This window comes from Papaver somniferum, chromosome 7 (genome assembly GCF_003573695.1).
Source record: "Papaver somniferum cultivar HN1 chromosome 7, ASM357369v1, whole genome shotgun sequence".
NCBI lineage: Eukaryota > Viridiplantae > Streptophyta > Magnoliopsida > Ranunculales > Papaveraceae > Papaver > Papaver somniferum.
Window position 1 is genome coordinate 139,736,646 of NC_039364.1, and position 21,063 is coordinate 139,757,708.

A 21,063-nucleotide genomic window follows, 5' to 3' on the forward strand; every position below is an offset into this window, starting at 1 on the left:
TATTCCTAACCGAATCTGTCTTGCGTTGTTTGTATTAGCTAGGGGGGTAAATTCGGGCATGGTAGGCCGCCCGGACCAAAAACTAAGACAGGCCGGGAGGCCAGGCTTAATATTTGTGAGCCCGTAAACAAATTCAGATCGGGTCGGCCGGGTAAAAGTGGATAATTTGTTATTCAAAGACCGTCCAAAGCCCGTTTTTTATACGGGCAGACCAGATTGGGCCGGACAGACCACTATTTTGAATTCTTTTTCTTTTTTATTTTAAGTTTAAATTTTCAAATAAATGGTATTAAATTTATTTATTTTTAATACAGTATCCTTTCCTTTCTATAACATTGTATACTGTAAGTGGTAGTATTATTTTATATTTAAATTACAATGGCAAACTTTTAATTTTAACCTATAATAAATAATTAATTAGAGTACAATAAACTTTCTAATAAGAAAATATATTACCATTAATGTTTTGAAAAGATTAATTATAAGTAAAAACAACTATATATTTTATTTTTCTTGACACAAAATTGACAATTATAAAATGGTAAATTTTAAGTCTTTTTAAGAGGATATTAAATGATTAATGGCACATAAAAGGCTTTCAGGCCGGGTATCAGGCCGCGCATCATAATTAATTGCAAAGCCCGATACCGCCCAATAAATTAATCCAGGCCAGGCCGGGTGGCCCATAACGAGCCATAACAAGCTTTGGGCTACTTCGGGTACAGACGGGCTTGGGCAGGTACAGACATGCCGAGTTTTTCCGGGTATTATTTACACCCCTGGTATTAGCACGTCCGTGCGACTTTAGCGGCAACTCATCCATCCTCTAGTAGAGCGAACTGCAGTGAAACAAAAGGTGAAATACTAAAATGTGCCTCTGATACGATCTTGTCTCATTTTTCACCATTTGTCCAGAGACATAGATTTTTACCATTTAATGAAACCGTGATCTTTACATTTCTTATACATTTCACCTCGCCACCTCCATATCATCTCAAAGTAGAAAGCGAGATTCCTCTATAACAGAAAAAAATAAAGATTCACATACCTTTACCAAAAGAAAATCATCACCCACTTCACACAAAAAACTCCAAAAATCAAAACCAAAAAGCTACATCCCAAAATACGCATATTTTCCAGTTAACAGAAAGGATGAAAGACCTCATGCATGCACGTCACATCAAATGCTTGGTACTCCGTGAATTAGGAAGCAAAATGTCGTATGAGACACTGAAAGCTGCAATAAAAAAAACACTGCTATCCCCTCAGTCACCTATAACCACATCCAAACGGTAACCAACACTCCAGAATATAAGGGATTCATGTTTCATGAAAGTGACAAAGAAATGATCCTTAAACACCAACCATGGATTATCGAGAACCAGGTAATGTTATTTGAAGACTATGGTAAGTACCAAGAAAACCTTGCTGCATGTTTTACAAAAGCTGTGTTTTGGACTCAACTGTTATATCTTCCTGTCTATCTTGAAGACCAAAATGAAATAGAGGAACTAATAGCAGAAACTGGTAAGTTTCTAGAGGTAGACCTTTGTGGCAAACCTGTTAGGGAAAAAATGGAGATGGACTTAACAAAACCTTTTTCACCAGGAGTTTTAGTAAACATTTTTGGACCAAGTTGGGTTCAGTTTGCTTATGAATATCTCCCAAACCTCTGTTACAGATGTGGTTTCCTATGACATGTAGCCAAAGATTACACAATTTTTTTGAGTTATGAACATGCTTTACAAGATCTCAACTTTCCTATGTTTCCTTACCATAAACTTAATGGAAAGATGAGAGTTCATAACCCAAAACCAAAACAAATCAGTTTTGATTCATCATCATCCTCTAATCCAAATTCTGGAGGTACTTCATCCACACCAACCTCATATTCAAACCAACTCTTGCATCAGCAGATTCGCGATGAAGCTCATCGTGTCCAAGAACAGTTGACAGAGGTGCATCTAAGAACAGAAACACCAACTCCAACAAAACCGAGTCAACCAGTAACTCAGCCGAGTCATACACCGGTTCCATCTCGGATGTCGGCTATTATGAACCAGCTAGGGCTAAAATGGACCTCAGTTCCACAAAACCAGCTGCAAAAGGACTTTGTCGTTGCCTCCTCAACAACTCATTCTTCTAAAGCTGCTGCCACAGTAAATGCATCTGTGAAAGTTCCGGCGACGACAAAAAATAACAATGATGAACATGGTTCCGAGAATGTTAGTACTGACAAGGACCCATAAATCAGCAGGAATGAAGGACCAAATAACAGCTTTCACATAAGAACAAACTTTGGAGGACCCATTTATTTTGGGGTACCCGTCAAAGAAGTAGTGATCATTGATGCTGGCAGATCAAGGTTGTTCCCACCAAAGAAAAATTCAACACCGCCAATCTCTGCAGGCCCATCACAGACTCCTCAACAACAACAATCAGGCCTGGCCCAACATCCTTTTTTCAACCCCTCATCAGCAAATCCAAATTCTCTTCAATATTTTTTCAACCCCAACTACATCAGATTGATTGAAGCCTTCCTAGAAGATAAACATGCTCAGGTGAACATTGTTGTGACCAACAAAGACGGAGAACCACACGTCAAAGTTGCACACAACCATTTCTTGGCACCTACAAATGAACCCACAACACCACTCAAAACTTATAAAAGGAAGCTCAACCAACAAAGGAAAAACATTCCCCACCACCTCAAATTACCTCTAAACCTTGAGTTTACAGCTCTACCTCCACCTCCAAAAACAATGAAATATGTTTCTGTCACCTCTCTCATCCTTCATTCCACCAGAGAAACTATACCTCAGTTTGAAGTTCCAACAAGCAGAGCTCGTAAGCCTAGATCTACTAGATTCCTCCACCCATACAACACCATTCATCCCTACAAACCAAATCCCTCCACTTCAGGTACCAAACCCGATCAAACCAAACCAGCATGCAACTATCTTTTGATGATAAGATTGATGCAATTGAACATCATAGAGATAAAAAGGCAAGTGAGTTGTTGGAAAGGACCAACACTCACACCAACCATGAATCACTTATCTTGGAACTGTCAAGCCATTAACAATGCTCTGACAGTTCAAAATTTATGTGAGTATACACGTAGCTAATAGTATAACTATGCATAATCTATGTTCCTACTTTGGTTTTTATGACTGCTTTGTTATTTCTTGTAATGGACGACAGGTAGGGATTTGTCTAATGTGGCAAGCTCGCCTGAAAATCCAAGTCAATGTAGCAAATCGGAACCTCATCTATATTTGTATCTTGTCTGATTCTGCACCAAACCCATGGATGTTCACTGGAATTTATGGTCCACCTAACCAACCGGCAAGGAAATATTTTTGGGAATATTTCGATAATGTAATCCCTCCACACGATCTTCCATGGCTGTTAATGGTGTATTTTAATGATATCACTTGTCAGGAGGAAAAAAAAAAGTGGCAGCCAAGTCTCCTCCACTCAAACCCAACCCTTCATCAACATGAACAACATGAATGGTCTTATTGATCTAGGCTTTCAAGGAGACCCATATACTTGGTCCAACACACCAGTGGTAGAAGCTTTCATCTTGGAAAGACTAGATCGAGGACTATGCAACCAACTTTGGCCCACTACTCACCAAGGAGCAATAATTAAACATTTACCAAGAATTGCTTCAGATCATGCACCACTAATGCTTATCCAAGAAGCAATAAACATGGTAAGAAATTTCGCTTTCAGAGTCGAGCATATGTGGTTCCTACATCCACATTTCAAGAATACGGTGGACACTGCTTGGAACCAACAACGAGCATATGTGGTTCCTACATCCACATTTCAAGAATACGGTGGACACTGCTTGGAACCAACAACGACATTCGTACCTGGCGTAAAACCTGTTATGCAAGCAAGAATGTACGACCACCAATTTAAAGCAATGGGCCAAAGGAATTTTTGGGCATCACCCATCACTTATCAAAGCTGCTGAGATTTCAGTCCAACAAACACAGCATCAAGGTACCATTTCATCCGACGCGACACTCCTTTTTTGGCTCCAAATAGAACGTGGGGCGTGAAACACACATCTAGCTTTGGCATACTGCCATGAAGTGTACTGGAAATAACATTCACGAGTCCTATGGTTGCAGCAAGGAGACCTAAACACCACATACTTCCACACCCAAGCTTCTATACACAAAAGGCACAATCATATTCATCAACTTATGTGAAAAAGCGGGGGTCTAACTGTAGCGCCCCTAAGCTAGTAGCTGACTAATTCAAGAGATTAACTAAATATAGAGGCACTAAAAATCTAAATCATTTACTTAAACATTTAATTAAGAAATCTGCTACAAAACTTAACCCAAAACTAGCCCCGCTCAGAATTATATACACAAGAACTCCTCTCAAATGATACATATACAATAATCATTTGGTTTGCAAATATAATAAACAACATAATATACATAGAAGAAGTTAACTAATTAACGGAGTCAACTCCTCGAGCTTTCGTTGCGTAACTCTGATCTGTCTCTGAAACTGAAAGTGAGAAAGGGTGAGAACATCATCCCTAGAAGGGGCGCCCAGCAGGAATAACATTTAACTTTAAAGAAATCATGAGCAAGATTTAAACATCAATGTGACTAAGTCACTGTAACAAACACACATGTATATGGACAAACTCATTCTTTAAACAATGTATACTATGGTTGTGCAATTCCGAACTCGCAAACCCACACCTAATCGTAAGTATTGATATCGACTTCCGAACTCGCAAACTGCCGACCAATATATCATAAAAGCTCTAGGTATAAAGATGAAGGAGCGTATCCAATATACCACACATGAAATTTCTTATTTCTCATAACAATTCATATTGACCACAACAAGTTATATGTCCTTTCCAAATTGTGAAAAAATTCAAACAATCAACAGAACAATCATAATACAAACTAAACAATGCATGAAATACACAAACTGACAATGCATGAGTTTGTTAAACATAAACTTTTGTAAAAGAAACAAACAATGGTTTCAAAAGAGTTAAAGTATTCCCACCTCTTTTGATGACAAGCCACGTATACCTCGAGATCCACGATCCACTGGTTCATCCTTTAAATCGATCGTTGTTAATAAACTAACTGTTAATCATCCAAGAAATCTAAGAACGTAGCAAAAATGTCTCACACAGGAATCATACAAGTCTATCTAATGGTTCTAAGTCCATTTATCACTTTACACCTTTTTATTCTCCATCTTTAACATAGCTAAGGTTTACCAACTCTCTTAGGTTGTATCTATAGTCTATTAGCTAAGTCTTATGAATATCTACAACTTGTAGAAGAAGCCAAAGGCTAAATCAGACCATAAGGGTCTCATTCAGGTCCATTAAGAGAATTAACTCTAAGCCCAAGTCTACTAACCAAGCCCATTAACTAAGGTCCATCCCACCTGAGTCAACTAACAGTCAAAGTAACGGTCAAAGGTCACTAACAGTCTACGTCCAGTCAAGGTCAAGTCCAGGGTCAAATGGTCAAGTCTAGCTAACATAGTCAACTCGATCAAGGTCTGCGGAGTCAAAACTAGTCAGGTCTGGTTATTGGGTCAACTCAGTCAGATGATCTAAGTCAGACAATAATACAATTGAGTCAGACTGAATAAGTTCAATCAGACAGGCATAAGGTTCAGGCCTGAGCCACAAGCACAAGCCAAAGATTCTACCACACCTGCAACTCTAATCCTAGTTCAATTTCACCAACCTTATTCTAACATCGATCATTATACAAATAAATTCACTATAATAAAATTCTAAAATAACTTCAAAACACAATTTCAGCTTACCTTTGGGTAGCAGATGCAAGCCTCCACCGAGACCATCAAAACCCTACATCTACCAATACAGATCAACCTAGCTCAATTACTATCACAAACTGCAACTCCCACACTTATTTCAACTTCACTTCAGTTACATTTCACTCAACATTGCCATGCCATTACATAGCTCATCCACTTACTATCAATACTATCATTCCATACACATACCTAACCAACCAGCACTTCTTTAAAGACTATGCACCTATAATTACCAGTGTATCTTCACTTTGCATCTCCACCAGCAACATCTATAGTTCACCATCAACTTAATCCTTCACAGCCATAACAATTGAACTTAGCAATCATCTATAACATTATCTCAGCTCAACACATTCAATCCTAGAACCACTACGAGCTCTTCCCTGGATTTCACAATCGAACTCCATCAACTACAACACCATCCAGCCCTGCACCTCAATTCTTGTATCTAAATATCTACAACTTCATTCCTTATTCATCATTCAATGCACTAACTGCAAGTCATCTTCAACATTCGTACACAACCACCCTTCATTACTGCCACAGAACCAGTTGAATCTCTGCCAGTTCTGTAACTTCAACCTCAACACACACAAATACAGTATCTATAGCCTCACCACTGAATTGATGATCTTAATACCAGCTGTAATAACACAATATCACAAACCTGCAAACTCATTCTCTCTGTAATTATCCAAACATTCATCTATGAGTTACAATCCATTCAAAACTCAACTATACACAAACCAACCATAACCCAAAAGATACTTCTTCATAAACTCAAAGCATCATCGATAACTTCATAAATTATCACATAAACTCAACAATGAACAAATCCGCTAAACTGAATAAGAAAACAATTACCTTTGATTTATCTGGCTCAGGCAATTGAGATCAAATCCTCTTTATCACATAATTCAGCTAGCCATCTCCACAACCCTCATTAACAACATCAGTTCTCAATATAACTCCAAATCTTCATTAAAACAGATCCAACCCTAACTACCAATTTCAAGTGTTCTTCAATCTCAAACTCTAATTCAGTAAAACCCATCTTGTAATTCCGTCTATATCTTCTTAATTCTTGCTCAAATCGAATTCCAACACAACATGCAGAAACCCTAACCCCTTGATTCTTCACTGCATCAACTTCATAACTCAATTAGACATAAACCCATATCAAATCAACCTTCCAGATACCGATTTCATCTTCTAATTAATCTTTAATCGAATCTCAACCCAGATTCAGGAACCCTAATTCTCAGTTCATCTCTAAGACAATTTCAGAACTTCAATTGAATCTATAAACTCCAATTTCTTCAATTCTTCACCGATTCAACACTTCAAACAGGAACTCTAACAATCCCTACTTGTTCTCCTTAATGATTCGAACCCTCATCATCTCGCTCATCAAACGATTCTCTCTAACTGATTCTCAAACTCGTCTCTCAAATTCGCAGAAGAAGAAAAACAGAAAGAGTAAGAAAGAGAAGAAGATGAGAAGAAGAAGAAATAAGAAGAATAATGAAAGAAGAAGAAAAGAAGACACGAGTTTATCTTCTCGGTCTGGTATTGACACGACCACACCAAAATTCCACGACACTCGTTGAAGATAAGGGCAGCCACACAACTAAGCTAAAAAGTTACTATTCTGCCCTTCATACTTATCCGTTGATATCTTCTTCGTCCGCTATCTGAATGACACGTTCGAGTAGTCCATTCCGCGTAACCTTCCGAAACCTATTCAATGATACTAGTTTCGTATATAGTTCGTTGTTAGATTAATTCCTATTAATTAATGTTCGTGTTAAACTAATCGAGTTATTATCGGCTAAAACGTCTCTTGACTGGTCTAATAGCGTTGACGAGCTTGAGGGTCTTTACACTAACAACCACACCCAATATTTCAATTAGCAATATGTATGCACTAACTCCAATATACTTTTAAGAGAATCAACTAGACAGTCAGACTCAATCTTAATAAAAGTATATCAAAGAGTTATATCTCACTTTCTCGATTCAATACTTACTCAAGCAAATAGAAATATGTGAGTCTAATTGAATACAAGAGAAATTACTTGAACGGTACCAAAGACCAATGTTCAAGGATCAATCAATTTCAATTAACAACCAAAGGTTGGATTTCCCAATTGATCGATTCAACGCACAACCTGTGATATTTCAATTATATAATAAAATATAATGCAGAAAAGAAATAACGCAGACACCAGAAGTTTTGTTAATGAGGAAACCGCAAATGCAGAAAAACCCCGGGACCTAGTCTAGATTGAACACACACTGTATTAAGCCGCTACATACACTAGCCTACTACAAACTAACTTCGGTATGGACTGTAGTTGAACCCCAATCAATCTCACACTGATCCAAGGTACAATTGCGCTCCTTACATCTCTGATCCCAGCAGGATACTACGCACTTGATTCCCTTAGCTGATCTCACCCACAACTAAGAGTTGCTACGACCCGAAGTCGAAGACTTTAATAAAGAAATCTGTATCACACAGAAAAGTCTTTGATAATAGATAAATCTGTCTTCCACAGAAATACCTACGAGTTTTTGTTCCGTCTTTTGATAAATCAAGGTGAACAGGAACCAATTGATAACCCGGACTTATATTCCCGAAGAGCAGCCTAGAATTATCAATCACCTCACCTCACAATAATCTTAATCGACTAGTGAAAGAAGATATTGTGGAATCACAAATGATGAGACGAAGATGTTTGTGACTTCTTTTATATCTTGACTATCGGAGAAATCAATCTCAAGCCAATCTTACGAATGTACTTAGTACGATAGAAACAACAAGATCAGATCACACAATTACAAGAAAATAGTATCGGTCTGGCTTCACAATCCCAATGAAGTCTTCAAGTCGTTAACCTACAGGGTCTCGATAGAAACCTAAGGTTAAAGGAGAATTGACTCTAGCTGATACAAATAGTTTCACACAGGAGACGTGGGGATTCGGTTCCGCAGTTTCTAGAGTTCTCCAATTGGGTGGGATAAACTAGCTAAAACAAGAAAAGATGGAGGCGTGGGTATCACAACGAGCAAGGAGCACAATCAGGCTTTACTAACTAAAAGAGAATGACACATGCATACGAATAGCCACTCGATCTGGAAGAAGATGTGTGATGACAAATATCTGCACAGCGAACCAATATTGGATTCCTAACTCATCAGCTCAACACAACCAAATCCAAGCCCATACTGGAAAAGTTTATCCAACCTGGTTTCTTTTTTGCAGGATAAGTGTTTTAAGATCATTGGCAATGGAAAAACAACCAATATCAAAATCAAATGGATGCCAAAGCAGGCAACACCATTCACAACCATCTTCCCACAAGATGCAACAGTAGATTCACTCATCAACACTGATACAAACACATGGAACCACCAAATCATTTTTCATTCATTCGATCTCAATACGGCCCAAAATATCATCATTATCCATTTACCCACTTCACCAACCCAAGAAAGGTATATTTGGCCATATTCAAAAATTGGAGAGTATACAACAAAAAATAGATATGCAATCATCACACAAACACAATCACCAACACCCAACCTCACAACATCACCACATTCCAACACAACCAACACCCCTGTGGACTATAGGCTTATTTAGAAACTTCATTGTCCACCAAAAATCAGATTTTCTTGTGGAAAGTTTCTTTAAAAGAATTACCAACCTTCGACAAACTCCATCACATCAACATCACCCCAACTAATCATGTCCAGTTTGCACCATTCATTGAGAAACCGAACAACACCTCTTCTTCGAATGTACCCAAACTACAGAACTGTGAAACCTAATTCTCACCCATCTACCTAGAAGCCTAAATCCAACTTCAGCTTCAATACCCAACAAACCAAACAATATATGGGAAATGCTAGCTGAAAACATACCAACAACCACTAAATCCATTTTTGGATTTACCTTATGGCATTTGTGGCTAGCAAGAAACTCTCAAGTTTACCAAAAGAAAAAGCAAACCGTCTTACAACTCAAAAGTATAGTCCTAACAATGTTTACATAATTTCAATGGGCCCAACAACATCTCATCCCAATATATCCAGGACAACAACCTCTAGCAATACAAACTAGAAGATTCAGAGATATCACCATCCAAAGCACTTGGCAGGCACCACAACAACAATGGATCAAGATAAATACGGATGGACGAGCACGAGGCAATCCAGGACCGCAGGAGCAGGATGCATTGGCAGATCATATACAATACAAGTAATCATGGCAACGGCTTCACCTCCAAGAATCACAACAACAATAGCGGCAGAGACATGTGGACTCTTATTAGCAACAAGGATGACAAGACAACATCAATGGCCTATGGTGTGGTTCAAAGCAAATTCATAAGCTTTAGGGCAAATGCTCACAAACAAAGATAACACAATACCATGGTACCTTAAGGGAATGACACATGAAATGAAGTTGTTAATGAAGAGCATTTCCCACGTGAAACTGACGCATGCTTATAGGGAAGCCAACCAGGCGGCGGACAAACTAGCAAATGAAGCGGTCGATCACCAACAACAACACCCAACTACATCAACAACAAGAATTTGGGACAACACTTACCCATCTTTTATTTCAAATATTGCAACGGATGATAGAAATGAGGTAACTTACACCCGTTAGAACTTTGCTTTAGTGTCTTTTAATAAAACTACCTTAAAAAAAAATGAAATTCTGAACACCGGTTGTGAAAGCAAAATGGGACTATGATACGATCTTCTCATGTTTGGTGATTGTATGAAGAATTCTCATGTTTGGTGATTGTATGAAGACGCAGATTTTTGTCATTTGATGACCAGTGTTCTTTAGTTTTCACCAAGCACTTAAAAAAGTTATATCTGTATTCACACGGGAAACGTAATTTTTTTCTATTTTTTTTTTTTTTTGAAGCATCACTGGAAACATAATGGAAAGATGTGAAATATCGTAAACTAAGAGTTCATTGTTTTTGTACAAATAGCTTAAGAAACCAATTTGCGCTCTATTCCTGAAGCAATCACATTAACTAAAGAATGACTGTTAATGTTAACTGTTATGAGTTTCAGGTCCAAGTTTTCTATTTAAATAGCTCACTTCCAAGAGTTACAACACTAAGTCCCTCACCAACATCACCAATTTCACTTTCTTGAATCAGTTCCAGTTCCCTCAACACCATCTTCATTGTTGGTCTTCTACTACCTGTATCTACACACATTAATGCCAATATTATGATCCACTGCACTGCAGCAGTTGCTGATTTTCCCCTCAACTTTACATCAATGAAGTCATCTATACTTTTCATCCCCTTGGCCTGGACATCAAAAAGAATAAAAATAAAAGCATGGATGTCAGTTATCCGAGATCTTGTTTATTATGGTTTACTAGATTAGATTGTAGGGACAAAACCAGCATACCTGTCTTACTAAATTCTGGGATGGTTCTGACTGATTCCTGTCAAGTGCTTCTCGTCCACTAGTTAGTTCAAGTAAAAAGACTCCAAAACTGTACACGTCACTTTTTGCTAAAACCTCATTCCGCAATCTCAGTCTGAAGCAGAAATGGTTCCACAAGATGTTCAGCTAGATTAAACTGGTTTGCCAATTCACATTTTGTGATACTTGGTTCGATAATAGAACAGTTTGTGTATAAAAAAGATGTCTTTAGCAAAAGGTTGAAAGAGACATACTCTGGGTCAAGAAAGCAGTCAATAGCTGAGGATGATCCAGCACGATTAGAATCAACAACTAATTTGGACAACCCAAAATCAGAAACCTTGACAGCAAAGTGATCATCCACAAGAACATTGCGTGTTCTGAAGTGCATGTGCAAGAACGGGGGCACTAAGCTATGTAGGTACTCTAGTCCTGATTCCAATTGTGTGACATAAAAAAATTAAAGGAAGCAAAAAATGCCACTGGAAAACCATTGATATCCCTAAAATATGGAAATCATGGACCAATAACAGTTTATGGAAGAAGTGTTGGTCTAACCTTTAGCTGCACCAACAGCAATGGACAATCGTTGCCGGATGTCTAACTTTCCTATGGGAAGACCTTCACTGTCTTCAAAAGCAGTGTATCTATTGAGAGAGAGCTCGAGAGAAGAAAATACACATAGAAAGACACAGGGAGAGGGAGAGAGAGAGCACCATATATATGATTCCCAACATTGCAATTGGGGAGAAACTCGTAGACAAGTAACTGTTGATGGTTTTCTTGAGAATAACCTATAAGCCTTACAAGATGCTTATGGTGGATACGACCTATATTTTCGACCTGAATCATCAACAAAGTCAACCTATTTGTGAATTCTTATTCAACGATAACCTAGGAGCTTTACTTAAATAATGAAAAATCAAAGTTTTAGGAAAAAGGATTTTAGCTTATACTGATACCCTTAACATTAGAGGTTACCTTAAAACATCATAAATACTCAAAATCTACATCCGTCTAGAAAAAGTTTTTACCTCATGAATAAAAGTCTGAGTGGGGTCATGTATGCGTCTCTTGATAGCCACAATAGACCCATCTTGAAGCAAGCCTTTGTATACTAAGCCAAATCCACCTTCACCTATAACATGACTTTCACTGAAACTAGATGTAGAATGCTCCAGTTCTGCTATTGTTAATTTCATCACATTGGCCTCGTATGGAGGTACATTGCCAGCATGAGGGGACCCGCTTTCTCTAGTCCAGTCAACTATGAGAGAGAGAGAGAGAGAGAGAGAGAGAGAGAGAGAGAGAGAGAGAGAGAGAGAGAGAGAGAGAGAGAGAAATGGTGATTAGAACAGTGTTGAGAATTGGCAACAACATAATTGGTAGAAAAGAAGACCCATTTCGGATATATTCTACTATAATCACAATAAGCTTGATTTACCGGTAAGGGATGGTGCAGAAGATTCTGACTCGGATGTTCTTCTAGCGATTCTTTTGATGCGCATCAAACAAAGATACACAAGTACTAAAGTGATAACCACGAGCAAAGTTGCACCTAAGCAAGCACCAACTACAACAACTATCTTTGGTTTTCTTGATTTTTCATAATAAGCAGTTTTTGAAGGTGTCAAGGTAGGTATGCCTAGGTCCCCACCAACTGATTCGGCAATCTTTGTTTTTCTCGATTTATATGCATTGCCAGAAGAACTTACTGCTGTCAAATTCTGAGCTGGAGATGAAGTCGCAGTACAAGATGATACTTTCTTTGGCAGTCTGTAAAACAACAGAAACAGTGTCGGCTCATAGTCGAAATTTTTAATCTATATTTTTATTTGTACCTATGTCCGCTCATCTGTGTTAACTTTGATGTGAAATATCTTAACACTCGTGGAACTAGTAAAACTTATTTGAATTCTAATTTTGTTACTAGACATAATGTAGAACTAATAATTGTAAATCAAGGATTATAACAGATATTTGCAGGACTAGAAAAAAGAGGAATGCTTGAAGTAGATAATCACAGAACAAAATAAACTGGAGAGACTACAAGAGCATCTTACAAAGAAGAACTATCAGGATCTTTCAGTTTATGAGCAGAGCGAGGACCCGAACGTGACCTAACGAAAGGGTATCACCCTACCCAACCACATTTCTGTTGACAGTTCCCGACGGCACTTTCGAGAACAATTAATGCTTCAGCTAAAGAAGCCATTGAACAAGGAAGTTGTTAGTTTCTGCTCCTCATCGTTGAAATAATGAGTAAACGATGTTACACTAATTAGTTCTTCGTAATGATTCAGCAATGCAGTTGATATAGGTTTTCCTAACTTCTATTTTCATCCCACAAAGTGAAATCTTCTCTTCATCAAAAATAGAAGTGCTTGTAATACAGTTACAAAATGAGAACAGATTGGAAGATGAACAACATACCATGTACTATCTGGCTCGACCAACTCGCTCCTAAAAGTGGAATTATTAGAAGAAATGGTAGCTGTGAACACCACAAGCAGCGCATTTTCAACAAGTTCTAATCCAGTGAACCAAACCACCACGGATTAACCTTCCCTTTTAACATTCTTTAGTCACTGCACCAATTATAAGATTATAGCCACTTCTTAAATGCACTCATTCAATGGCTCCTTAAATGGCTTGAACCTATAAAATAACCTTGCCAAAGGAATACAGATGGTGAGGGAAATGATCTTACAGATGAAGATGAAATGTAAGCATCTCATCAAACCTTTGGGAATGATTGAATAAGAACTAAAGACGATGGAAGCAGAATTCAGAAAAAGAACAGCTTAATGTTTCATTTGAGAATCTTGGGTGAAGAGTAAGCCAAGTTCTAGGAAATTAAACACAAGACTTCAGCAATATGTTTTGAAACTAGAGAAGGACACCACATTGATTTTTCAGGATCCAAAAATGGAAAATAATCCCAATGGTGACAAGAAGCCGAGAAGAATTTTAAAGAAATTTTTTTGACAGCCCAGGGATGGGAGATGGAACTTCGGGGTTTCTCCCAAACACCACCAGACTCCAAGAATTCCATTTTAAGAAGAAAATCAGAAAAGATCCCCTGGCTTAAAATGTTCAATGAAAAAACAAACATAATAATCCAACTGGAATGAAGAGGAACCCACCAACAAAAGTGATTGACACTTCATTGAACTTTAACTCTAAACTGAAACCTCGTTCAGAATGCCCATGGTTTTGTTCAACATTTTTGCAAAAAGTATTAAGTAGGAAATCTGAGCAAAAGATTTTCCAACAGAGAAATTAACACCTGTCCGTCAGAAAAGTTGAAAGCCTCCAAAGGATTTATGGGCTGTCTAGAAAATCCAGTCTTGCACTGAAAACACTGAACATCATGTCTTTCTTTAATGACCACTAGAAAGAATGTTTCTAGTTAGATGTTGCTTGTTGAGCGTGTTTATTAATTTTAAAAAGCATTAAGAGCACATATTGCAGACCATTTTCTACAGAATAAACAAATTAGACCGTCAAAGGTTGGTTCATGCCTGCATACAATTTTAAGGTTAGCAAATCAAATGAAAATGAAAAATAAGGAACAAACTTTACTCACTTGAAGAAGATGATACAATAGTACGTGGACATATATTTCATAATATTATTACATTATTATACTCCCTCCGTTTTTTTTTAATAGGCCGGTTTCTATAAATAAAAGTTTCAAAAAAAATAGGCCAGTTTTCTAATTGGGAAAGTCAAATGTTATTTTAATATTTTGGGACCACTTTTCTCTTAACTTCTTTTGATGACAAGTGTCATGTGGACCACTTCACTTTACTTCTTTTGTTAACAAGTGTCATGGGGACCATTTCACTTCACTTCTTTTGTTGACAAGTGTCATGAGGACCACTTTTCTCTTAATTTCCTTAAATTTTGTTAAAAATAAAATTGGCCTATTAAAAAAGAACGGAGAGAGTACTTATAATCTAAATTACAAAATTTTCACTTAGATGGTGAATTGTTGAAAACTTGTTGGTCCCGAGAATTTCACTCACATGAGTGTGAGAGAGAAGTTTTGTTTGGCTGTCTCCAATATAGCTGGTGGTGATGGTAGCCTAGTCGTAGTAGATAGTAGTCTGGTAATTGTTATGAAGAGATGAGGTTCAGTCCCTGGTTAGTAAGTTCGCGAATGATTCGCGAATTTTTCGGTATCACGAATTTTACCGTCTTATTCGTGTACGTTTGCAACTCCGAACTCAAATCACGTATTATGTGACATTTCCGAATTATTCGCGAACCATTCACAAATTTTACGTATCCCGAATGATAAGTCCGTTTAATTCGCCATAAATTCTTTAGTTTTTACTTTTCAAAGACTCCATTTTTTGGGCTTTACTGCCTCCCGAGCATACACGACCGAATATTAGACGTGTTGTGATTTTTATGAAACAAAAACGACTGAAGAGATTTGAAGGTGAAGGTGAAGGTGAGAGAGATCTCAAACTCACTAACCAAACATCTAAACCACCATACGACGTCCTCTTGGATAACTAATGTTGTATATATTATTAATATCATCATATTAAGTTTATTTTTTCTTTAAATAACTCACACATATGCATAAAAATTGGTCTATGACCTTATAAATACAAATTATTTGTTATATATAGATACCGAATTTTCAGAGCCGAACTCACATTTATAAATCGAATCATACACGTACGTATGCCGTTCCGAATTACTGACGAATCACGTCTCATTGACCGAATTTTGGACCGAATCTGAATTTTATAAAACCGTATAATACTCGTACGTTTGTCGTTCCGTACGTTTGTTGAATCCCGAATTACTAACTAGGGTTCAGTCACATGATGGATGCTTACACCCACCAGTAAACACGCCTAAACTTATTACTGTGTACCCACACGGACCAACCACAGTTAAGCCAGCAAATCTCTCTCTCTCTGTCCCTACACCCCCATACCCCTCACTTCCCAAGGCTCTCTACTCTACCCATGTGGTTTTACTCTACTGTTTGTTGTCCCTCTCCATAGCTGCACAGCACATAAACAAAGACAGTTCTCAAACTCTGCAAGATCTTTTTCCATTTGTGGGTCTTAGGGTCCCAAAAAAGTCCATATATACTGCCAGAGTATATATATGTATATACGAAAATGATACTGTAAGTCTGTACTCATGAGTCATAGAAATACTGCTACAGTTATTCTACAATATTCTTTACAAAATCCAAGCTTTTATCAGTTCCTCCCTGGAAAAAATACTATCGGGTGAAATGAATATGAAATCTGATACTGTACTACTCTAAAAACCTGTTTTCAATTGGGCAGTACACATACAGCCAACTTATAAGCCCAGCATAACATAATGTTTCAGCTAAAAAAACTCCAGCGTTCTAACCGGTTTTTAATAGCTCCTACATACGTAAATTTCCTACAAGGATAACATTAGCTATTTCGCTAGAAGCTGATGATGATTGTATATTATGTGTATTTAAGACCGGATACCTGTTACTATTACATCTAGGATGTACAAGCAGCTGGTCCATACAATTCTTTCCTTATTGCATTAATTATCTCCATAATCTGTAAAAATAACAAAACCAATAAGAGCCCAACACGAACTGAATTGTATTCAAATGCTGTATGTTCTACGGAATATACTTGCTAAATAAAATTATGACAAAAAGAAGAAGGAAAACATGAGAAAAAACTTGTGACAAAAGGAATTTAGCTTGCCTTAAAATCGTGTTGCGAAACTGGTAACATTTGTTCCAATGATCGATATATCTTCTCGAGAAGACTTAAAAGATCATCCACTTCATCACCCAACAAATCCACCTGGATTTCGACCATATAGCAAAAACGCACTGGATAAAACAGTTAAAAAAATGACAAAAGTTTTGAGACTAAGAAAATATACACAGTTGAGAGTTTCCACAACCTCAGTCTCGGCTTTCTGAAGATCATAGCACCTCCTCAGGAAAGCTTTCCTGTAAAGCGATTCCCTTTTCTTTAACGAGCTTACAAGTTCAACATCTGGTTTAAAGTGATGTTTCATTTCTCTTAACCTTAAAAAGGATACGGAAAGAATCAGGATATTGTTGCCATCTAACTAATAGGATCAAAAAATGTCACACCAAAAACTGTACGGCAAAACTAAGAAAACTAGCGCAAGGTCGCAAGGGTATGTGTGCCAAAAATAACATTTAAGAGTTCATGAAAGAATACATACCTTTCCAAGTTGTGAATTCTTATTTCCTTATTCCACTCCTTGATCATTTCCCTCAAAACAACTTTGCACACGTCTTCCCTCACTAGGCCCTCTAAACTTTGAAACAATTTATTAAAATTCAACACTTTTACTTGATCTTTGGCTTCTTGACATTCGTTTAATGTGAACTTGATTACATCTTTCAAATCTTTGACAACCTCATTCATGACAATCTGGTATACCTCCTCTTCAACAAGGCTCTCGTATTTGTAACATTCGAGATCCTTCAATATCATATCCACATTCTTTAGCAAAACTGCATCTTCCTTGATTTTGCCTTCTAAACTTGAGAGTCTGTTTACGTAGATATCTTCCATGACATTATCTTGACTCCCGCTTTTGCAACATGCTGTAGAGGAGAAACTGTGAATGCAGTCTTTCATCGTATCGTGGTAAACAATTTGACTCACATCTTCGCTTATCCAACTTTCAGTATTGTATCTCTTAAGTGCATCCTTCCATTCCTTGAACGTTTCCCGAAGAATAGATGTGCATACTTCCTCCCTTATTACGCCTTCCAAATTTTGAAACGACCTGTTTGGAGTTGTTGAGCTTTCAAGAAAATTATTCACAGTCCTGTCTGTCTGGCACTGTACGCCAGTGAAGCCATGCATATCTTTAATCCACTCTCTAAAGACAATATTATATAATTCTTCCTCAATATGCCTTCCTATGTTATAACTTTCTAGGCCCTCGTTCCATTCCTTGACAGTTTCCCGTAAAAGCACAGTATAGACATCTTTCCCAATCACCTCTTCCACATATTGAAGCAACTCACCAGGCAAGGTTGATACATTTACCAAGTCATTTTCCTTCTTTTCAAGAATAGTACTTTGCAAATGCGAACTCAATACGAGTTGACATATGTCTTCCTTGATATCTCTTTCAAGATAATACCTCTTCAAATCTTCATTCCGTTCTGTTATCATTTCACTGAGGTAAACTTTGCTTACATACTCACTTATTAGGCATTCTATACCATATTCATAAAATTCAGCCACGTAATCTTTCACCAAACCTTTTAAGATAATACTGGAAATTTCAATCTGTATCATACTTTCCAAATTTGAAAATTCCTGCTCTTGATTTGCTAGTTTATTTTTCGCCATTGAAGTTAGAGCACATCCACCATTAGCATCATAACCTCGATCCACCTTATCACTCACCTCGATAATATTATCCAATTTCACAATAATGTCTTGTATCCTTTGTTTCAAGGTATCAGGTTCCGTATCTTTCTTTGCCGAGCTTCCCTTTTCTCTTAGTATTTCCACCTTCAGCCAATTTGACTCTGCATTTTTCTGTCGTATAATTGTTTCATGATTTCTTATCATTTCAGCAACAAGACTACTTCCTTGCCCTGATGAATCTTCTTTAAATTGTTCCTCCTGAGGTTCTTGTTCTTGTGTTTTAATCTTCAAAGGAGTAGTGTTTGGTGGCTTCCCATACCTGTCTACAACAGCAGAAGCTTCAGCAGAAGGCTTTGCTCTTGATTGGTTTGTTTTCTGAGAAAACTCGGTGTATGAAGGGGATACTGATTCACGGCACTGGAATATTTTGGCTTCATCCACCAAATTCCCAAACTTGTCTAGTACAGAAGCATCCGAAACAGACCGCCTTTTTATATTCACTGTGTGAGGGAAGAACTTGTCTCCAACATCTTTTGAAGATGGAGGAGATATGGACTCACGACGCTTGAAAGGAAACAGCTTTTCTCCAACATCCTTCTGGGATGGAGGGGAAATTGATTCACGACGTTTAGAATTTTTCACTTGATCCATCAAATTCTGTAGTTCCTGTCTCAAACTTATAACATCATTTAAAAATTCAGGCCAATTTTCTTTCAACACTAGAGAACCGTAATATTGTCCACCTCTCACTTCTCCTCCAAAATGATCTTGTGTATCCCTCAAAAATCCGTTAACTACAACAGCAATTGTGTCCATCTCAATAGTCCACCTCCACTTTTGCTCCAATGGTTTCACCTCTGACAAAGAAATGACATTATCCATCATTCCAAATGCAACATCTAGGGTGCCTTTCAAGACATCAATGTCAGATCCCATTCTACAAAACCCCTCATTCAGTTCTGGCTTCAACGAACGATTTGAAATCTCAATTTCAGAACCCTTCTCATATAGCTCACATTTTTTCGCACCATCTGCAGAATTTTCTTCGTCTTCAACTAATCGAGAATCGGATTCAACATTTACCGTCTCAATTTTCCTCATGCCCGAGGTGATATTAATCCTTTCATCCTCGAGTTTTTGTTTAATATTCAAAAACTGCTGATCAACAGAATTCTTCAACTCACAAAAATCACCATCTATACTTTTATCATCCACAACAAGCCTGTTATTACGAACAAATTCTTGAACTCCCTCACTCTTCACTTTGCCAAGTTCATTTAAGTTATTTCTTAAAGACCATACCTCCCTATCTTTCGTATCCAAAGCTTGTAATGCCTCATTCAACTCTCTATCTTTCTCCGAAATAGCGAATTCAGTTTCTTCAAGTCGTCTTTGAATCCGATCCTTTATTTCTCCTAGTTCTAATACCAATTTCTCACGTTCCAAACTATTATCAACTACTACATAAATATCTGTATCTTCCTGAAATATTTTAATGCACAATTCTAATTGCATTACTGCTAATTCACAAAACCTGGATTTTTCATTTAATCTTTCAATATTACCTTCTTTAGAACAAGCTTTTTGAAATGCTTGTTCCATTGCTGAATTTACTATTCCCATCATTATGGAATCTGATACCATGCCTGATACCCTTAGTCTACAACCTAATCCATCTAGTAATTCATCCATCTCTTCCACAAAATCGATCATTAAAACAATAAAAATAAACCTCTAAGCTATATAACGTGAAAACTAAAGTGAAACACCAAAGATCATAATTTAGTATTTGGGATTCAGTTCTAGGGTTTGCGATAAAATTGAAAAACTTACCTGAATTTTTCCGGAAAGTGTCGGCCGAAAGACTCTTGCATGAATGTGTATAAATGAATGAAATTCTGTTATTTTGTTTCACGTTAGTCGAATTCGAGGAAAGAATCATTTCCATTTCGTTAAGACATTGTATATCTGATATTCGATGGGAATTGAACATGACATCCGTCAGATCCTTCCGCAGCTCTGCTGCTGTGCACAACCGTCCTTACCGGAGCCGAGACAATAGAGAGGGCTCCCATCAACTATTTTCATCAGTCCATTTTTAGATTCAGGGGCTGGATTCATTGGGCCACATTTGTCTCACCTTTGGAGTTTTCGGTGTATAATTGTATCTGATCCAAGCATGTTGTAGGGGCGGCATGGTTTATTAGAGGGGCGGCAGTGTGATAATAATGTCCTTCTAGTTGGTTAGGGGATGTTTTATAGGGAGTGTAAATTGACTAGATTATCCTTCCCGTTTTTTAACCCAAATCAAAGCTAAATTGAAAATTTGTTTTCTTTCTTCTTC

The 21,063-nt window shown here is 37.5% G+C and overlaps 2 protein-coding genes across 5 annotated transcripts; both read right to left on the reverse strand.

Annotated features, from left to right (window-relative positions):
- Positions 1-10,835: 10,835 nt before the first annotated feature.
- On the reverse strand, positions 10,836-14,347 carry LOC113293015 (receptor-like cytoplasmic kinase 176). Of its 2 annotated transcripts, XM_026541795.1 has the most exons (9): positions 13,756-14,347; positions 13,386-13,524; positions 12,767-13,098; positions 12,357-12,589; positions 12,039-12,165; positions 11,881-11,952; positions 11,577-11,754; positions 11,305-11,437; positions 10,836-11,201 (listed from the first exon to the last, which is right to left on the reverse strand). In XM_026541795.1, exons 3-9 carry the CDS (start codon positions 12,828-12,830, stop codon positions 10,968-10,970), a joined length of 1,041 nt encoding a protein of 346 aa, XP_026397580.1. In that variant the 5' UTR covers positions 12,831-13,098; positions 13,386-13,524; positions 13,756-14,347; the 3' UTR covers positions 10,836-10,967. The 2 variants fall into 2 exon arrangements, with proteins under 2 accessions (XP_026397580.1, XP_026397581.1); XM_026541796.1 differs by lacking the exon at positions 13,386-13,524.
- A 1,732-nt stretch (positions 14,348-16,079) lies between these two features.
- LOC113298585 lies at positions 16,080-20,768 on the reverse strand. Of its 3 annotated transcripts, none has more exons than XM_026547354.1 (5): positions 17,551-20,768; positions 17,260-17,386; positions 17,055-17,156; positions 16,824-16,901; positions 16,080-16,352 (listed from the first exon to the last, which is right to left on the reverse strand). In XM_026547354.1, exons 1-4 carry the CDS (start codon positions 20,430-20,432, stop codon positions 16,839-16,841), a joined length of 3,174 nt encoding a protein of 1,057 aa, XP_026403139.1. In that variant the 5' UTR covers positions 20,433-20,768; the 3' UTR covers positions 16,080-16,352; positions 16,824-16,838. The 3 variants fall into 3 exon arrangements, with proteins under 3 accessions (XP_026403139.1, XP_026403140.1, XP_026403137.1); XM_026547355.1 differs by lacking the exon at positions 16,080-16,352 and adding an exon at positions 16,378-16,567; XM_026547352.1 differs by lacking the exon at positions 16,080-16,352 and having other exon boundaries at positions 16,378-16,901.
- Between the last annotated feature and the right edge of the window lie 295 nt (positions 20,769-21,063).